The 18,040-nt window shown below is 50.4% G+C and overlaps 2 protein-coding genes across 3 annotated transcripts in view; one reads left to right on the top strand and one right to left on the bottom strand.

The window, feature by feature from the left end:
- The window catches only part of GNL1 (G protein nucleolar 1 (putative)), a 43,471-nt gene extending 33,564 nt beyond the window's left edge, over positions 1-9,907 (bottom strand). The window contains 4 exon segments of the mRNA XM_063938016.1: positions 4,599-4,750; positions 5,264-5,400; positions 8,356-8,521; positions 8,744-9,907. Coding sequence (XP_063794086.1) covers positions 4,599-4,750; positions 5,264-5,400; positions 8,356-8,521; positions 8,744-8,816 — 528 coding nt within the window. The 5' untranslated portion in view covers positions 8,817-9,907.
- Positions 9,908-9,995: 88 nt separating this feature from the next.
- The window catches only part of ABCF1 (ATP binding cassette subfamily F member 1), an 83,401-nt gene continuing 75,356 nt past the window's right edge, over positions 9,996-18,040 (top strand). For both annotated transcript variants that reach the window (XM_063938015.1, XM_063938014.1), the window contains exon 1: positions 9,996-10,226. In XM_063938015.1, coding sequence (XP_063794085.1) covers positions 10,172-10,226 — 55 coding nt within the window. In that variant the 5' untranslated portion in view covers positions 9,996-10,171. The remainder of the gene's footprint in view (positions 10,227-18,040) is intronic.

Genomic DNA, 18,040 nt, shown 5'->3' with positions numbered 1-18,040 from the left:
TACAGGTAGTTTTTTCACCTCACACATAATACCCTTTTTTGTGGTACTTGGAGTATCAGATATATGTAACACCTCCTTCATTGCCCTTAACGTGTGGCCCTAAAAGAAAATACGTTTGTTTCTTCACCGTCGACACTGAAATCAGTGTCCGTGTCTGGGTCTGTGTCGACCGACTGAGGTAAATGGGCATTTTACAGCCCCTGACGGTGTTTGAGACGCCTGGACAGATACTAATTTGTTCGCCGGCCCTCTCATGTCGTCAACCGGCTTGCAGCGTGTTGACATTGTCACGTAATTTCCATAAATAAGCCATCCATTCCGGTGTCGACTCCCTAGAGAGTGACATCACCATACAGGCAATTTGCTCCGCCTCCTCACCAATATTTTCCTCATACATGTCGACACACACGTACCGACATACAGCACACACATAGGGAATGCTCTGATAGAGGACAGGACCCACTAGCCCTTTGGGGAGACAGAGGGAGAGTTTGCCAGCACACACCAAAACGCTATAATTATCCAGGGACAACCTTTATATAAGTGTTCCTCCCTTATAGCATTTTAATATATATACATATCGCCAAATCAGTGCCCCCCCTCTCTGTTTTAACCCTGTTTCTGTAGTGCAGTGCAGGGGAGAGCATGGGAGCCTTCCCACCAGCCTTTCTGTGAGGGAAAATGGCGCTGTGTGCTGAGGAGAATAGGCCCCGCCCCCTTTTCGGCGGGCTTCTTCTCCGGAGTTTTAGATATCTGGCAGGGGTTAAATACATCCATATAGCCTCAAGGGCTATATGTGATGTATTTTTTCGCCATACAGGTATTATACATTGCTGCCCAGGGCGCCCCCCCCAGCGCCCTGCACCCTCCGTGACCGCTGTGTGAAGTGTGCTGACAACAATGGCGCACAGCTGCAGTGCTGTGCGCTACCTGATGAAGACTGAGAGTCTTCTGCCGCCTGGTTCCGGACCTCTTCATCTTCAGCGTCTGCAAGGGGGGGTCGACGGCGCGGCTCCGGGACGAACCCCAGGGCGAGCCCTGTGTTCCGACTCCCTCTGGAGCTATGTCCAGTAGCCTAAGAAGCCAATCCATCCTGCACGCAGGTGAGTTGAAAATCTCTCCCCTAAGTCCCTCGATGCAGTGAGCCTGTTGCCAGCAGGACTCACTGAAAATAAAGAACCTAAAAACTTTTTCTAAGTAACTCTTTAAGAGAGCCACCTAGATTGCACCCTTCTCGGCCGGGCACAAAAACCTAACTAAGGCTTGGAGGAGGGTCATAGGGGGAGGAGCCAGTACACACCATGTGATCCTAAAAGCTTGCTTTTGTGCCCTGTCTCCTGCGGAGCCGCTATCCCCATGGTCCTGACGGAGTCCCCAGCATCCACTAGGACGTCAGAGAAAAGGAATTATGTTCACCCCCTGCTTGCGGAGAAGAATAATCATCTCCGCCATCACCTTGGTGAAAATCCTTGGTGCTGTGGAGAGGCCAAACGGCAGCGCCTGGAACGGATAGTGGTCGTCCAACAGCTCAAACCTGAGGTATGCCTGATGCAGTGACCAAATGGGGATGTGGAGGTAAGCATCCTTGATGTCCAGAGGACACCAGGAACTCCCCCTCCGTTAGTCCTGAGATGACAGCTCTCAGAGATTCCATCTTGAATTTGAACTTCCTGAGATAAGGGTTCAAAGACTTTAAGGTCAGAATAGGCCGTACCGAACCATCCGGTTTCGGTACTACGAAAAGGTTTGAATAATAACCCTTGTTCCACTGCTGAGGCGGAACCGGAACGACGACTTCCGACACCACCAATTTTCTGATGGCCTCCAGAAGTATCTCTTTGTCCGCCAGCAGAGCTGGTAAGCCTGACTTGAAGAAACGGTGAGGCGGGGGATCTTGAAACTCCAGTCTGTACCCCCTGGACACTACATCCAGGACCCAGGGATCCAGACCAGACACCCAGACATGGCTGAACTGTGGGAGTCTCGCCCCCACCTGACAGTCCTCCAGGCCCAGACGTCCACCGTCATGCGGAGGGCTTAGTGGCATCAGAAGCGGGCTTCTGGGTCTGGGAACCAGCGGGAGCAGGTTTCCTTCCTTTCGCACGACCACCTCTGAAGAAGGTGTTCGAAGGTTTGTTTTTTCTTTGCCTCGCGGGCCGAAAGGGACTAGGACTGTGACGTGGCTGGTGTAAAAGGCTTCTTCGTAGCCGGTGCAGCTGAGGGGAGAAAAGTAGACTTACCCGAGGTAGACGTGGCAAACCACGCATCCAGCGCCTCCCCAGAGAGAGCCTGACCCGTGTAGGGAAGGCCCTCCACGCTCTTCCTGGATTCCGCATCTGCAGACCATTGGCGCATCCAGAGACCCCTGCGAGTCGAGACGGACATGGAGGAGATCCATGCAGCCATGAAGCCCAAGTCCTTCATGGAATCCACTAGGAAACCTGCAGAATCCTGAATATGGCGTAAAACATATCAACGTCATCTTTATCCAGCGTAGCCGATTCTTCCTGCATAGCGATAGACCACCTGGCAATAGCTTTTGCCATCCAAGCACAGGCTATAGTAGGCTTAATATAGCCCCAGAAGCCGTGTACATGGATTTTCACGTAGCATCCACCTTGCGATCCACCGGGTCTTTCAACGCGATAGATCCTGGTACCGGCAGCACCACCTGTTTGGACAGCCTAGATACAGAGCATCGACCATCGGCAGGGGACTGCCATTTTTTCTATCTTCCTCTGGGAAGGGTAAAGCAACCAAAACCCTCTCAGGGATATGAAATTTCTTTCCGGGGTTTCCCAGGCCTTTTCAAAGATAGCGTTTAATTCTTTGGATGCTGGAAGGTGAGGGGGGGGCTTCTTGTTTTCTGTAAAGAAGGCCTCCTCCACCTGTTCCGGAGCTGTGTCCGAAATGTGCAAAACATCTCTAACAGCCGCAAGCATCAACTGTACCCCCTTGGCAAGTGATGCCGTTTCCCCTCGACACATCCCCGTCACCGTCTGAGTCAGTGTCCGTGTCATCCTGCAACATTGCAAGTGCACCTTTCTGAGAATGAATTGCAGGGGACCCCGAGGAGGCAGTATCAGACCAAACAACCATAGAGGACTGAAGGACCTGAATGGCGTGCTCAGTCCTAGCAACTCTATCAGAAATCTGGGAAATAGTCTCCCTCAGAAAGACTAACCATTCTGGCTCTCTAGCAGGGATCTGCGCTAAAACTGTGCAATCCTGATTACATGGAATGGAGTCCTCTTGTGAGGATAAATCCTCTGCAGCATATGATACATTGTACCTAGACATGTTACCACACACACACACACACACACACACACACACAGGGTATTATGAAGGCAGAGTTTCCCCGCAAAGAATGGCAGAGAGACACACAGAGATTGGAGCCAACCCACACACAGCGCTATTAAAAGGTATAGGTAGTACCTAACAAGCACTGACTGTGTCCCTTAATAGGGGACACAGCCTGTATACAGCTTCCCCCACCCCTTCTACAACCCCCTTGGTACCGTACAGATAGCTGGAGATTGCTCTGGAGGGACCTGGATCCACTTGGCAGTGAGAGCAGGCAGGAAAAATGGCGCTGAATGCTGATGGGTCCGCTCTGAGGAGAAGCTCCGCCGCTTTCAATGGCGCCGGCTTCCCGCTCTGTAAAGAGATTATACTGGCCTGGAGGAACAGTGGCTGCAGACCCCGCCAGGAGATGACCAGTGTGGGGTCTGGAGCAGGCCCAGGACGCTCCCCCCAGCGCTGCACCAAGGTACACTGAGCCGCCCAGGAGCGCGGTCAATGCCGCGCTCCCGCCCTAATAGCCGCCCTCTTCACACTGTCCCCCCGCTTGCAAGGGGGGATAGTGACTAACTCGACATGTTCAGCATCTGAGGGGGTGGCGCCCGCCTGCTGGAGCGAGCGTTCCCCTGTGGAGGGGCGCAATCGGACCCCCCGGAGCTAACGTCCAGTCAGCGGGAGCAGTGGCTCAGGACCCCGCGGGGCGGACACTACTCCCACCCCCACCCCCCCACCACCCCCAGTCCCACGCTGCAGGGAGGCTGTCGCCAACAGCCTCCCTGTAAAACAAAAAATCCTGAAATAAATAAATAAAACTCTTTTACCAAGAGAACTCAGTAGAGCTCCCCTAGCTGTGGCCATTTTCTAAAATGAGTCTGGTAGGAGGGGCATAGAGGGAGGAGCCAGCCCACACTATTAAACTCTTAAAGTGCCAATGGCTCCTGGTGGACCCGTCTATACCCCATGGTACTAATATAGACCCCAGCATCCTCTAGGACGTAAGAGAAAGAGACAGAGAGCGACAGAGACACAGGAGAGAGAGAGAAAGAGAGAGAGAGAAAGAGAGAGAGAAAGAGAGAGAGAGAAAGAGAGAGAGAGAAAGAGAGAGAGAGAGAAAGAGAGAGAGAGAAAGAGAGAGAGAGAGAGAGAGAGAGAGAGAGAGAGAGAGAGAGAGAAAGAGAAAGAGAAAGAGGAAAGAGAAAGAGAAAGAGAAAGAGAAAGAGAAAGAGAAAGAGAAAGAGAAAGAGAAAGAGAGAGAGAGAGAGAGATCTCTGTAATTGCTCACAGACTTCGCTCACCTCCAGGTTGTGGTCAAAGTAGCTGAGCTCTCGAGGGCTGTGATTCTCATAGATCTTCTGCAGATATTCCTTGAAGGCCTTTTCCTCCTGGAGCAGCACAGCCTCCTTGCTCATCTCGTAGTTCCAAGCTGGTCTCTTCGGGAAATCCAATACTGAGACAAATACATTATTTTTCTTGGCTGCACGTGTATGTGACCAACGCAACGCTGAGGCTACAACTACTGACTGTACAAACAGTGCCAACTGTAATAAATATTATTTAAGGGTTTAGCCCTTGTCCTTCATCATTAGTTACAAGTATGTTTTAAATGTCTGCTCGTAACTGATATTAGTGACATTCAGCACGCTATTAATTAAAACCACCTTAAAACAGTATTGATGCTACTAAACCTATTTAACACTCCGCTAGTCGCGTGTGATCGGAGATACAGGACTAATTTTGTGTGTGACTACAGTCAAAGTGAGGTGAGCAACGGAGTGCTAAGACACTACGAAACAGAGGATGTAATATATTATACAAAACTATCGAAATCCACTTTAGGGGAAAAGGCCACTTGTGACTCCCAAAGCTTCTTTTAACGGGTCCTCTGAGGATCTCCCGATATGACATCACTAGGCAGACATGCGGTAATAGGAGACCGTGTAAAAGGACTGAATAACGGTACCTGATCCTGGCCGATAAATTTTTTCTATATCCACTTCTAGTTCAGTTTCTGGAACGATCTCCAGTATTTTCTCTACAGCAAGTTTCTTCCTGTGTTCGATTTCCTCTTTACTCTCTTTTTCAAGTTGAAGTCGAAACCTGCAACGCAAAGCAACACCACCAGATGTCACTGCTGTTTTAATCTAAAGTGCAATTATCTTACGATGCTTTCAGCACAGGAAATATCAATGGAAATTGGAGCACTAGTAAATATACAGCGATGGAGCTATCAGATCCACATTGATAAAAATCGCCATTATAACTTCTATAAAATGTAGCCACTACCCCCTTCTGCATTTCCTATGGCATGGGAAAGGTGTTTATTCATTTCTTTACATTTTTTTTATTTTTTATTAAATAGTGGTTATTGAATCACCATCAACATCTAAATCAGCATTACAGAAACACCAGAAGCACAGAACCCAAAATAGACATACAATAAAACACAAATATAACAAACGGGTTCAGTTCAACAAAGAGGGGTATCCTATTAACCCCGATGCTCTTTTGGCCGGTAAAAACAGCCGGATATCGTGATGTTTGACATTATTGTGGTATCCAATTTATAGGCCGTTTTTATTGACCTGCGATTGTGCGATAAGACATTGGATCAGGGTTAAGTTCACGATCCCATGTGTTTTTGTGGCTTCGGCGGCCGTTATGCTTTGGGTGACTGAGGCAACTGGAAGCATAATCCCCGATATGTGCCAGCATAGGTGGAAAAGGACGCCGGCATCACGGCTTCTAGGACAGCCCCCGGCAATCCTATTAGCAGTGGTAAAGTACCGCTGCTAATAGGATACAGCCATTAGAATCACAAGTGTACAAATGACAATGAGCAGCAGAATAATATACATACGATTTCAACCACTAAAATATCACGTTCAAGGGTATGGATGCTCAGTGATGCAATCTGTTATTTTGCAGATACCATACACATTACTGGTAAAAAATAGAAAACATATCAAATTTACATATAATTAGAGAAATAAAACAAAAACACAAAACAATCAAAAAGAAAAGAATAAACATAAAAACATTAAAAGGAATAGAAGTGTAATACAGTAAAAGAATTGCCACACATGAAGTGCTAACAGACAAACAAAAACAAGTAAAACTCACATACATGTACCCATAATACACTAGGTACAGAGGGGTGCCAGGGCGCAGAAATGGACTCAAACCAAATTTGACTGCATCTGAGCCATGTGGCTGATGTTTTGCAGACAATGGGGGTTATTCGGAGTTGTTAGCCAACCAAAAAAGTTAGCAATTGGGCAGAACATGTGCACTGCAGGTGGGGCAGATATAACATGTGCAGAGAGAGTTATATTTGGGTGGGTTATATTGTTTCTGTGCAGGGTAAATACTGGCTGCTTTATTTTTACACTGCAATTTAGATTTCAGTTTGAACACACCCCACCCAAATCTACCGCTCTCTGCACATGTTACATCTGCCTCTCCTGCCCTGCACATGGCTTTGCCAATTAGTGTGCATTTTTGGTTTGCTAACAACTCTGAATAACCCCCAATGTATATACAGGTACCACTTATGATCAACAGTGACAATCACCAATTAAACCCGCACTGGAAATTCTGGGCCTGTGGAGCCATCCAGAAAGGAGCCAGACAACTGTTAGCAAGTGCATACAGATTAGTAGCATATTGAACACTGAACTGATGTAATTCATCATCCTCTCTAGCTCCCAAGCTACAGAATCTTGGTGTAAGCACCGTGAGGAGAATACCTGTATTAGACTTAGCAGATTTCCCCTGGGTCCAGAACATATCAATTACAAAACACTCTTATAGTAGATGCCAGAGGGTCCCTGGGACATTACCATACTTGGGACAAATGGCATATTTAGTTTTTAAGCCAGGTGACACGATATCCCACCCTAGTGCCCCAAACTGAGCTCCGCAAGTTAAAAATCTCCCGGCAAGCGGCAGTCACAGAAGACCTTCACGTTGAACCAGTGACTGCGCATCAAGATGGGGCCCACCTATGGTGGTGCAAATTGTGCATCTTCTAAAGGAAGGATCTGGGCACAGTGGACCATTCCATGCTGGAGACAGGCCAGACACTTTTCTGCATCCCAGACTGCACCCACATACAACCACGGCCATTCATTTTACAGATTAAGATATTTTACAAATATAATGTGGTAGTCTTAGGAAATAGTTCTATTTGTGCTACTCAGGTATTGGTGCAGAGGGGAGTGGTGGGTACAGCTAAGTACGGAAGGGGTACCCTACCTCTACGGTGGCAAATATGGTGGCGTTCCCCTTCGCTGGTGGATGTGATGGGGTAGGAGAGGGGATGGATGAGGTGGAGGTCAATTATCATAACACACACCTATACAGCACTACTAATACCCACCTACAACCCACCGCTGACATACCGCCATCCACCCCACTTACACTACATCACACGCACCAGCAAGGAGGAGCGCTTTGTACATCTTTCTAAAGCAAAGAGCAGTTAAGCGCAGGTCTACAAATATAATAAATGATTTTCTGCAGCTTTGACCGATAATTATAAAAAGGCAGGTTTAACATTTATTACTATCGTCGCTTTAAAACAAATCGGTCAAAGTCCAATAGTAAATAGGCCCCTATGTCTTTTCACCACATGCATTTCCACCTGAAGCTGCAACAGTAGACGCAGAGCGATTTCCCTGCTACAAGTCCAACAACTGGCTAGCAGGCATGTACCTAGGACGAAACCAGGAAAACCAGAATCCAGGAAAGCCCTCCATACAGAGCCACTCACCTCTCTAAAAACCAGTGCTAATGTTAGGACAATGGGGGTAATTCAGACCTGATCGCTAGGCTGTGTTTTCGTACAGCGGTCGATCATGTCTAAACTGCGTATGCACCGCAATGCACAGGTGCGTCGCACAGGAGCAAAGCAGATCGCCTGCTAGCAATCAGGTCTGAATTAGGCCCCATATCAATAACTCCTGTGCTGGAAAACACGGACAGAAGTGCAGCAACACCAATATCTCAAACATATTATAAACACATACGTCTGAATTACACACACACACATACCTGTTGGGGTCATATCCTCTGTCTCCAAGTTTGAATAACTGTGGCTGCTGATTGATATTCCTCACTTGAGGTCGGATGCTCTCACTGTCAGACGTGTCGGTATTCTCTCCACGTTCTCTGCTCTGGCTACGACTGTTGGACTCAGACCTGCCAGCTTCAAGTGGACCTGTCAGAAAGTTAGATTCCAGATGAAATGAATTGACAAAGTGTGCCTATTGCCTATATATGTAGCCATTTTCAGACCATTTAGATATACAATACACAAGACATTTCTGGAAATGAGCATATGGCCAAAAGTTTCACATATTAACGTAGAAATATCATGAAGCATCTTCGTACAAATGGTCTGGACATATCTGTACATTATGTATATGTATTCAACGCTCACCCCTCTTCCTCTCTCTCTTGTCTTGTAGCTGCTTCTTCTTCTGCTTGTTGCTAAAAGGCTTCTTACGAGGCATTTTTTTTTCATGAACCCAAGATCTAGGGCGAATTGGTTTTAAAACAAAGGTCTTGTCAAGCAGCCACAGCAACTGCTAGAATGGTATTTAACAGCTTCACTAATATTTGCAATATGTCCGCCGGTAAATGACTTATGCTCTATGACAACACTAGCTAGGCTAACATCACAAAATACAATTCCTGGGGAATACTAAACCTCTACTTAGATTGACGCGGTCATCCCATCCTTCCAGGACTACTTATGACCATGGGACTGGGCCTCCTGCACTAATACTGGTCTGCTAGGCCTTGATTTTCTGCACTCAGCACTAGCTCCTCAGGTGGCCCCACAGCTATTCCTCCAAAGACAGGTGGCCCCTCTGCTATCGTTCTAAAGCCAGGAGTACCCTCGCTGTTCTACAAAGACCAGGAGGGCCCTTGGCTACACCACCAGGACGACCGTTGGCTATTCCGCAAGGACCAGGATACCATCGGCTACCCTGCAAGGACCAGGAGGAACCTCTGCTATATCTATAAGGTCAGGAGAACTCTCGGCTATCAAGTCAGAACCAGGAGGTCCCTCACTCACAGACTTCCTTGCAACCCCCTCTTCTGGACTGGACTTAAGTGCACTTAACCACTGCTCCTCCAAGAATACTCACTATGCACTGGCCCCCTTAGATGATCTTTCATGTAGGCCTATTATAATAAGTACTAACCCCTCAGGTATCCCACCAAGACTAAGCCGCCTGCCCCAGATCCTGGGCCCCTAGCAGTCCAGTCCCACCCTAATAACCCACGCGTGAAGCCCCAGTAACAGAAAATGACCCATGTGCGTTCCACGAGTCAGGCCGCGGTATTGTTGGTCAAATCCTTGGGTAGGTGCGTGTCACGCCTCTATCCGGCAGCCAAAACGGGCCAATGGGAAAAGGCCGCTGTCAGTTCTATCATCACGTGACTTCTCTCAGCCAATGAAAAGGTGAGTATCTGGAAAGGGCCCCTCCATCCAAAGAAATGCTGGAATGCGCTTCACGCCTCAAGTTTTAGGTTCACAAATAGGAAGGCGAAATATTATTCAAGCCTCGGTCTCGGTTCTCAGCAGACCTATGAGTGAGCGCCTAGCGGTTCAGTACTGCTGCGTCACTACTAGGGCAGCCAATGGAATGGTCGGTCTCATCGGAGCGCAGGGCGGATATTATAAGGCTATTTCTGAGTGGCCGACAGGACTGGAAGGGAGCGAGGGGCCTGGGCTGTTTCTGGTTGCCGGTCGGTAGATTGTTCTTCGCCACGTGAGTAAGCGGCTAAGGCGCTGACATCACGGGCCAGGTAGTGACGTCATTTCAAGAAAGGGGTCTAGGCTATTGACGTCAATAAGATGCCAAGAAAACAAGAGGTGGAAGAAGAGGAGGAGGAGAGAGGAAAGGAAGCAGGTGAGGACATCTGTCAATCCCTCAGCATGGCTGCAGAGGGGGAGAGAGAGGGGGTGGGAATAGGGACGAAGTGAGGGGGGTAATAAGGAGGGAGTCTAGGGGTAGATGGGGACACAGTGAGGGGACAGGGACACAATGCTCTGCTTCTGGACTTTTCTCTTAATGTATGATTGCAGGCACGTGTATTGAACAGGTAATGGATAAGAAAGGTGTTTCACTACAGGTGAGAGCAATCATAAACTAAGAGAAAAGTCCAGGAGCAGAGCATTGTGTTCCTCCTGGAGAGGGTCATGTTGGGAGGTATGGGGTAATAGTGAGGGAGACTGGGGGGAGATGGGGACGCAGTGAGGAGGGTAATAGTAAGAGAGACTGTGGGGAGATGGGGATGCAGTGAGGTGGGTAATAGTAAGAGAGACTGTGGGGGATGGGGATGCAGTGAGGTAGGCAATAGTGAAGGAGACTGTGGGGAGATGGGGATGCAGTGAGGTGGGTAATAGTAAGAGAGACTGGGGGGAGATGGGGATGCAGTGAGGAGGGTAATAGTGAAGGAGACTGTGGGGAGATGGAGATGCAGTGAGGTGGGTAATAGTGAAGGAGACTGTGGGGAGATGGGGATGCAGTGAGGAGGGTAATCGTGAAGGAGACTGTGGGGAGATGGGGATGCAGTGAGGTGGGTAATAGTGAAGGAGACTGTGGGGAGATGGGGACGCAGTGAGGAGGGTAATAGTGAAGGAGATGGGGATGCAGTGAGGTGGGTAATAGTGAAGGAGATGGGGATGCAGTGAGGTGGGTAATAGTGAAGGAGATGGGGATGCAGTGAGGTGGGTAATAGTGAAGGAGATGGGGATGCAGTGAGGTGGGTAATAGTGAAGGAGACTGTGGGGAGATGGGGATGCAGTGAGGTGGGTAATAGTGAAGGAGATGGGGATGCAGTGAGGGGGGTAATAGTGAAGGAGACTGGGGGGGGATAGGGACGCAGTGAGGGTGTAATATTGAAGGAAACGGGCGAGATGGGGATGCAGTGAGGTGGGTAATAGTGAAGGAGACTGGGGGGGGATAGGGACGCAGTGAGGGGGTAATATTGAAGGAAACGGGCGAGATGGGGATGCAGTGAGGTGGGTAATCGTGAAGGAGACTGGGGGGAGATGGGGATGCAGTGAGGTGGGTAATAGTGAAGGAGACTGGGGGGAGATGGGGATGCAGTGAGGAGGGTAATAGTGAAGGAGACTGGGGAGATGGGGATGCAGTGAGGTGGGTAATAGTGAAGGAGATGGGGATGCAGTGAGGTGGGTAATAGTGAAGGAGACTGTGGGGAGATGGGGATGCAGTGAGGTGGGTAATAGTGAAGGAGATGGGGATGCAGTGAGGTGGGTAATAGTGAAGGAGACTGTGGGGAGATGGGGATGCAGTGAGGTGGGTAATAGTGAAGGAGATGGGGATGCAGTGAGGTGGGTAATAGTGAAGGAGACTGGGGAGATGGGGATGCAGTGAGGTGGGTAATAGTGAAGGAGATGGGGATGCAGTGAGGGGGGTAATAGTGAAGGAGACTGGGGGGGATAGGGACGCAGTGAGGGGGTAATATTGAAGGAAACGGGCGAGATGGGGATGCAGTGAGGTGGGTAATAGTGAAGGAGACTGGGGGAGATGGGGACGCAGTGAGGTAGGCAATAGTGAAGGAGATGGGGATGCAGTGAGGTGGGTAATAGTGAAGGAGACTGTGGGGAGATGGGGATGCAGTGAGGTGGGTAATCGTGAAGGAGACTGGGGGGAGATGGGGATGCAGTGAGGAGGGTAATAGTGAAGGAGACTGTGGGGAGATGGGGATGCAGTGAGGTGGGTAATAGTGAAGGAGACTGTGGGGAGATGGGGATGCAGTGAGGTGGGTAATAGTGAAGGAGACTGGGGGGAGATGGGGATGCAGTGAGGTGGGTAATCGTGAAGGAGACTGTGGGGAGATGGGGATGCAGTGAGGTGGGTAATAGTGAAGGAGACTGTGGGGAGATGGGGACGCAGTGAGGAGGGTAATAGTGAAGGAGACTGTGGGGAGATGGGGACGCAGTGAGGGGGGTAATAGTGAAGGAGACTGTGGGGAGATGGGGATGCAGTGAGGAGGGTAATAGTGAAGGAGACTGTGGGGAGATGGGGATGCAGTGAGGTGGGTAATAGTGAAGGAGACTGTGGGGAGATGGGGATGCAGTGAGGTGGGTAATAGTGAAGGAGACTGTGGGGAGATGGGGATGCAGTGAGGTGGGTAATAGTGAAGGAGACTGTGGGGAGATGGGGATGCAGTGAGGAGGGTAATAGTGAAGGAGACTGTGGGGAGATGGGGACGCAGTGAGGGGGGTAATAGTGAAGGAGACTGTGGGGAGATGGGGATGCAGTGAGGAGGGTAATAGTGAAGGAGACTGTGGGGAGATGGGGATGCAGTGAGGTGGGTAATAGTGAAGGAGACTGTGGGGAGATGGGGATGCAGTGAGGAGGGTAATAGTGAAGGAGACTGTGGGGAGATGGGGACGCAGTGAGGGGGGTAATAGTGAAGGAGACTGTGGGGAGATGGGGATGCAGTGAGGAGGGTAATAGTGAAGGAGACTGTGGGGAGATGGGGATGCAGTGAGGTGGGTAATAGTGAAGGAGACTGTGGGGAGATGGGGATGCAGTGAGGTGGGTAATAGTGAAGGAGATGGGGATGCAGTGAGGTGGGTAATAGTGAAGGAGACTGTGGGGAGATGGGGATGCAGTAAGGTGGGTAATAGTGAAGGAGATGGGGATGCAGTGAGGGGGGTAATAGTGTAGGAGACTGTGGGGAGATGGGGACGCAGTGAGGGGGGTAATAGTGAAGGAGATGGGGATGCAGTGAGGTAGGCAATAGTGAAGGAGACTGTGGGGAGATGGGGACGCAGTGAGGGGGGTAATAGTGAAGGAGATGGGGACGCAGTGAGGGGGGTAATAGTGAAGGAGACTGGGGGGGGATAGGGACGCAGTGAGGGGGTAATATTGAAGGAAACGGGCGAGATGGGGATGCAGTGAGGTGGGTAATAGTGAAGGAGACTGGGGGAGATGGGGACGCAGTGAGGGGGGTAATAGTGAAGGAGATGGGGATGCAGTGAGGGGGGTAATAGTGAAGGAGACTGGGGGGGATAGGGACGCAGTGAGGGGGTAATAGTAAGAGGGACTGGGGGGAGATGGGGATGCAGTGAGGTGGGTAATCGTGAAGGAGACTGTGGGGAGATGGGGACGCAGTGAGGTAGGCAATAGTAAAGGAGACTGTGGGGAGATGGGGATGCAGTGAGGTGGGTAATAGTGAAGGAGACTGTGGGGAGATGGGGATGCAGTGAGGTGGGTAATAGTGAAGGAGACTGGGGGTAGATGGGGATGCAGTGAGGTGGGTAATCGTGAAGGAGACTGGGGGGAGATGGGGATGCAGTGAGGAGGGTAATAGTGAAGGAGACTGTGGGGAGATGGGGATGCAGTGAGGTGGGTAATAGTGAAGGAGACTGTGGGGAGATGGGGATGCAGTGAGGTGGGTAATAGTGAAGGAGACTGCGGGGAGATGGGGATGCAGTGAGGTGGGTAATCGTGAAGGAGACTGTGGGGAGATGGGGATGCAGTGAGGTGGGTAATAGTGAAGGAGATGGGGATGCAGTGAGGAGGGTAATAGTGAAGGAGACTGTGGGGAGATGGGGATGCAGTGAGGTGGGTAATAGTGAAGGAGACTGTGGGGAGATGGGGATGCAGTGAGGTGGGTAATAGAGAAGGAGATGGGGATGCAGTGAGGTGGGTAATAGTGAAGGAGACTGGGGAGATGGGGATGCAGTAAGGTGGGTAATAGTGAAGGAGATGGGGATGCAGTGAGGGGGGTAATAGTGTAGGAGACTGTGGGGAGATGGGGACGCAGTGAGGGGGGTAATAGTGAAGGAGATGGGGATGCAGTGAGGTAGGCAATAGTGAAGGAGACTGTGGGGAGATGGGGACGCAGTGAGGGGGGTAATAGTGAAGGAGATGGGGACGCAGTGAGGGGGGTAATAGTGAAGGAGACTGGGGGGGGATAGGGACGCAGTGAGGGGGTAATATTGAAGGAAACGGGCGAGATGGGGATGCAGTGAGGTAGGCAATAGTGAAGGAGATGGGGATGCAGTGAGGTGGGTAATAGTGAAGGAGACTGTGGGGAGATGGGGATGCAGTGAGGTGGGTAATAGTGAAGGAGACTGGGGGGGATGGGGATGCAGTGAGGTAGGCAATAGTGAAGGAGACTGTGGGGAGATGGGGATGCAGTGAGGAGGGTAATAGTGAAGGAGACTGTGGGGAGATGGGGATGCAGTGAGGAGGGTAATAGTGAAGGAGACTGGGGGAGATGGGGATGCAGTGAGGAGGGTAATAGTGAAGGAGACTGGGGGGGATGGGGATGCAGTGAGGTAGGCAATAGTGAAGGAGACTGTGGGGAGATGGGGATGCAGTGAGGTGGGTAATAGTGATGGAGACTGGGGGGGATGGGGATGCAGTGAGGTAGGCAATAGTGAAGGAGACTGTGGGGAGATGGTGATGCAGTGAGGTAGGCAATAGTGAAGGAGACTGTGGGGAGAGGGGGATGCAGTGAGTGGGGTAATAGTGAAGGAGACTGGGGGGGAGGAGATGGGGACGCAGTGAGGTAGGCAATAGTGAAGGAGATGGGGATGCAGTGAGGTGGGTAATAGTGAAGGAGACTGGGGGAGATGGGGACGCAGTGAGGTAGGCAATAGTGAAGGAGACTGTGGAGAGATGGGGATGCAGTGAGGTAGGCAATAGTGAAGGAGATGGGGATGCAGTGAGGTGGGTAATAGTGAAGGAGACTGGGGGGGATGGGGATGCAGTGAGGTAGGCAATAGTGAAGGAGACTGGGGGAGATGGGGACGCAGTGAGGTAGGCAATAGTGAAGGAGACTGGGGGAGATGGGGATGCAGGGAGGTAGGCAATAGTGAAGGAGACTGGGGAGATGGGGATGCAGTGAGGAGGGTAATAGTGAAGGAGACTGGGGGGGATGGGGATGCAGTGAGGTAGGCAATAGTGAAGGAGACTGTGGGGAGATGGGGATGCAGTGAGGTGGGTAATAGTGAAGGAGACTGGGGGGGGATGGGGATGCAGTGAGGTAGGCAATAGTGAAGGAGACTGTGGGGAGATGGGGATGCAGTGAGGTAGGCAATAGTGAAGGAGACTGGGGAGATGGGGATGCAGTGAGGTAGGCAATAGTGAAGGAGATGGGGACGCAGTGAGGGGGGTAATAGTGAAGGAGACGAGGGGGGGGGTAGGGACGCAGTGAGGGGGTAATATTGAAGGAAACGGGCGAGATGGGGATGCAGTGAGGTGGGTAATAGTGAAGGAGACTGGGGGAGATGGGGACGCAGTGAGGTGGGTAATATTGAAGGAAACGGGGGTATAGGGACGCAGTCAGGTGGATAATAGTAAGAGACTGTGGGGAGATGGGGACGCAGTGATGGGGGTAATAGTAAGAGGGACTGGGGGGAGATGGGGATGCAGTGAGGTGGGTAATCGTGAAGGAGACTGTGGGGAGATGGGGATGCAGTGAGGTGGGTAATAGTGAAGGAGATGGGGATGCAGTGAGGTAGGCAATAGTGAAGGAGACTGTGGGGAGATGGGGACGCAGTGAGTGGGGTAATAGTGAAGGAGACTGGGGGGGGATAGGGACGCAGTGAGGGGGGTAATATTGAAGGAGACTGGGGGGGGGATAGGGACACAGTGAGGGGGGTAATAGTGAGGGAGACTGGGGGGAGATGGGGACACAGTGAGGAAGACTGGGGAGAATAGGGACACAGTGAGGGGGGTAATAGTAAGAGAGACTGGGGGGGGGGATAGGGATACATTGAGGGGGGTAATAGTGAGGGAGACTGGGGGACATTGACACAGTGAGGTGGTTTATTGGGGGGTATAGGAATAGGGGCTTAGTGAGCGATATTGAGGGGATAAGAATAGGATAGTGAGGGAGATTGGGGGAGGGTATAGAAATAGGGATTGGAGGGTAGGAATAGGATAGTGAGGGGAATATAGTAAGGGAGATTGGAGGGATATGAATAGGGGGTTAGTGAGTGGGTGAGGGAGATTGTGGGGATAGGAGTATGGGCTCAGTCAGAGGGTTGAAATAATGATGGAGATAGGAATAAGGACGGAGTGAAGTATAGTTGAGACAAGACCAAGAAGGGGAATGGGACTAAGGAGTGAGGGGGTGGGGATGGGAATAGGTAGTGAAGCAGGAAGGGATGAGGGAGTGAAGCAGTGGGAATGTGTAGTGGGGGTGGGAATTGAGAGGAGGAGGTGGAGCATGAATAGGCATAAAGAATTGAGGAGTGGGGCAGGAATGGGAAAATAAGATTTTACTCACCGGTAAATCTATTTCTCGTAGTCCGTAGTGGATGCTGGGGATTCCGTAAGGACCATGTGGAATAGCGGCTCCGCAGGAGAGTGGGCACAGCTAAGAAAGAATTAGGACTACCTGGTGTGCACTGGCTCCTCCCACTATGACCCTCCTCCAGACTTCAGTAAGGATACTGTGCCCGGAAGAGCTGACACAATAAGGAAAGGATTTTGAATCCCGGGTACGACTCATACCAGCCACACCAATCACACCATATAACTCGTGATATTATACCCAGTTAACAGTATGAACATAACAGAGCCTCTCAACAGATGGCTCAACCATACCCCTTTTAGTTAACAATAACTATATACAAGTATTGCAGACAGTCCGCACTTGGGACGGGCGCCCAGCATCCACTACGGACTACGAGAAATAGACTTACCGGTGAGTAAAATCTTATTTTCTCTAACGTCCTAGTGGATGCTGGGGACTCCGTAAGGACCATGGGGATTATACCAAAGCTCCCAAACGGGCGGGAGAGTGCGGATGACTCTGCAGCACCGAATGAGAGAACTCAAGGTCCTCCTCAGCCAGGGTATCAACTTTGTAGAATTTTGCAAACGTGTTTGCCCCTGACCAAGTAGCAGCTCGGCAAAGTTGTAAAGCCGAGACCCCTCGGGCAGCCGCCCAAGAAGAGCCCACTTTCCTCGTGGAATGGGCTTTCACAGATTTAGGCTGCGGCAGGCCAGCCACAGAATGCGCAAGCTGAATTGTGCTACAAATCCAGCGAGCAATAGTCTGCTTTGAAGCAGGAGCACCCATCTTGTTTGGTGCATACAGGATAAACAGCGAGTCAGTCTTCCTGACTCCAGCCGTCCTGGAAACATAAATTTTCAAGGCCCTGACTACGTCCAGTAACTTGGAGTCCTCCAAGTCCCTAGTAGCCGCAGGCACCACGATAGGTTGGTTCAAGTGATAAGCTGATACCACCTTAGGAAGAAACTGGGGACTAGTCCTCAATTCTGCCCTATCCATATGGAAAATCCAATAGGGGCTTTTGCATGACAAAGCCGCCAATTTTTCCACCCGCCTTGCCGAAGCCAAGGCCAAAAGCATGACCACTTTCCACGTGAGATATTTTAAATCCATGGTTTTGAGTGGCTCAAACCAATGTGACTTTAGGAAACCCAACACCACGTTGAGGTCCCACGGTGCCACTGGAGGCACAAAAGGAGGCTGAATATGCAGCACTCCCTTGACAAATGTCTGAAATTCAGGCAGTGAAGCCAGTTCCATTTTGGAAGAAAATCGATAGAGCCGAAATCTGGACCTTAATGGAACCCAATTGTAGGCCTATAGTCACCTCTGACTGTAGGAAGTGCAGAAATCGACCTAGCTGAATTTTTCTCCTTTGGGGCCTTCCTGGCCTCACAGTACGCAACATATTTCCGCCATATGCGGTGATAAT

Source organism: Pseudophryne corroboree, chromosome 8 (genome assembly GCF_028390025.1).
Source record: "Pseudophryne corroboree isolate aPseCor3 chromosome 8, aPseCor3.hap2, whole genome shotgun sequence".
Lineage (NCBI taxonomy): Eukaryota > Metazoa > Chordata > Amphibia > Anura > Myobatrachidae > Pseudophryne > Pseudophryne corroboree.
The sequence above is the reverse complement of the archived record's forward strand: the minus strand, read 5'-3'. Positions and strand labels throughout refer to the sequence as shown.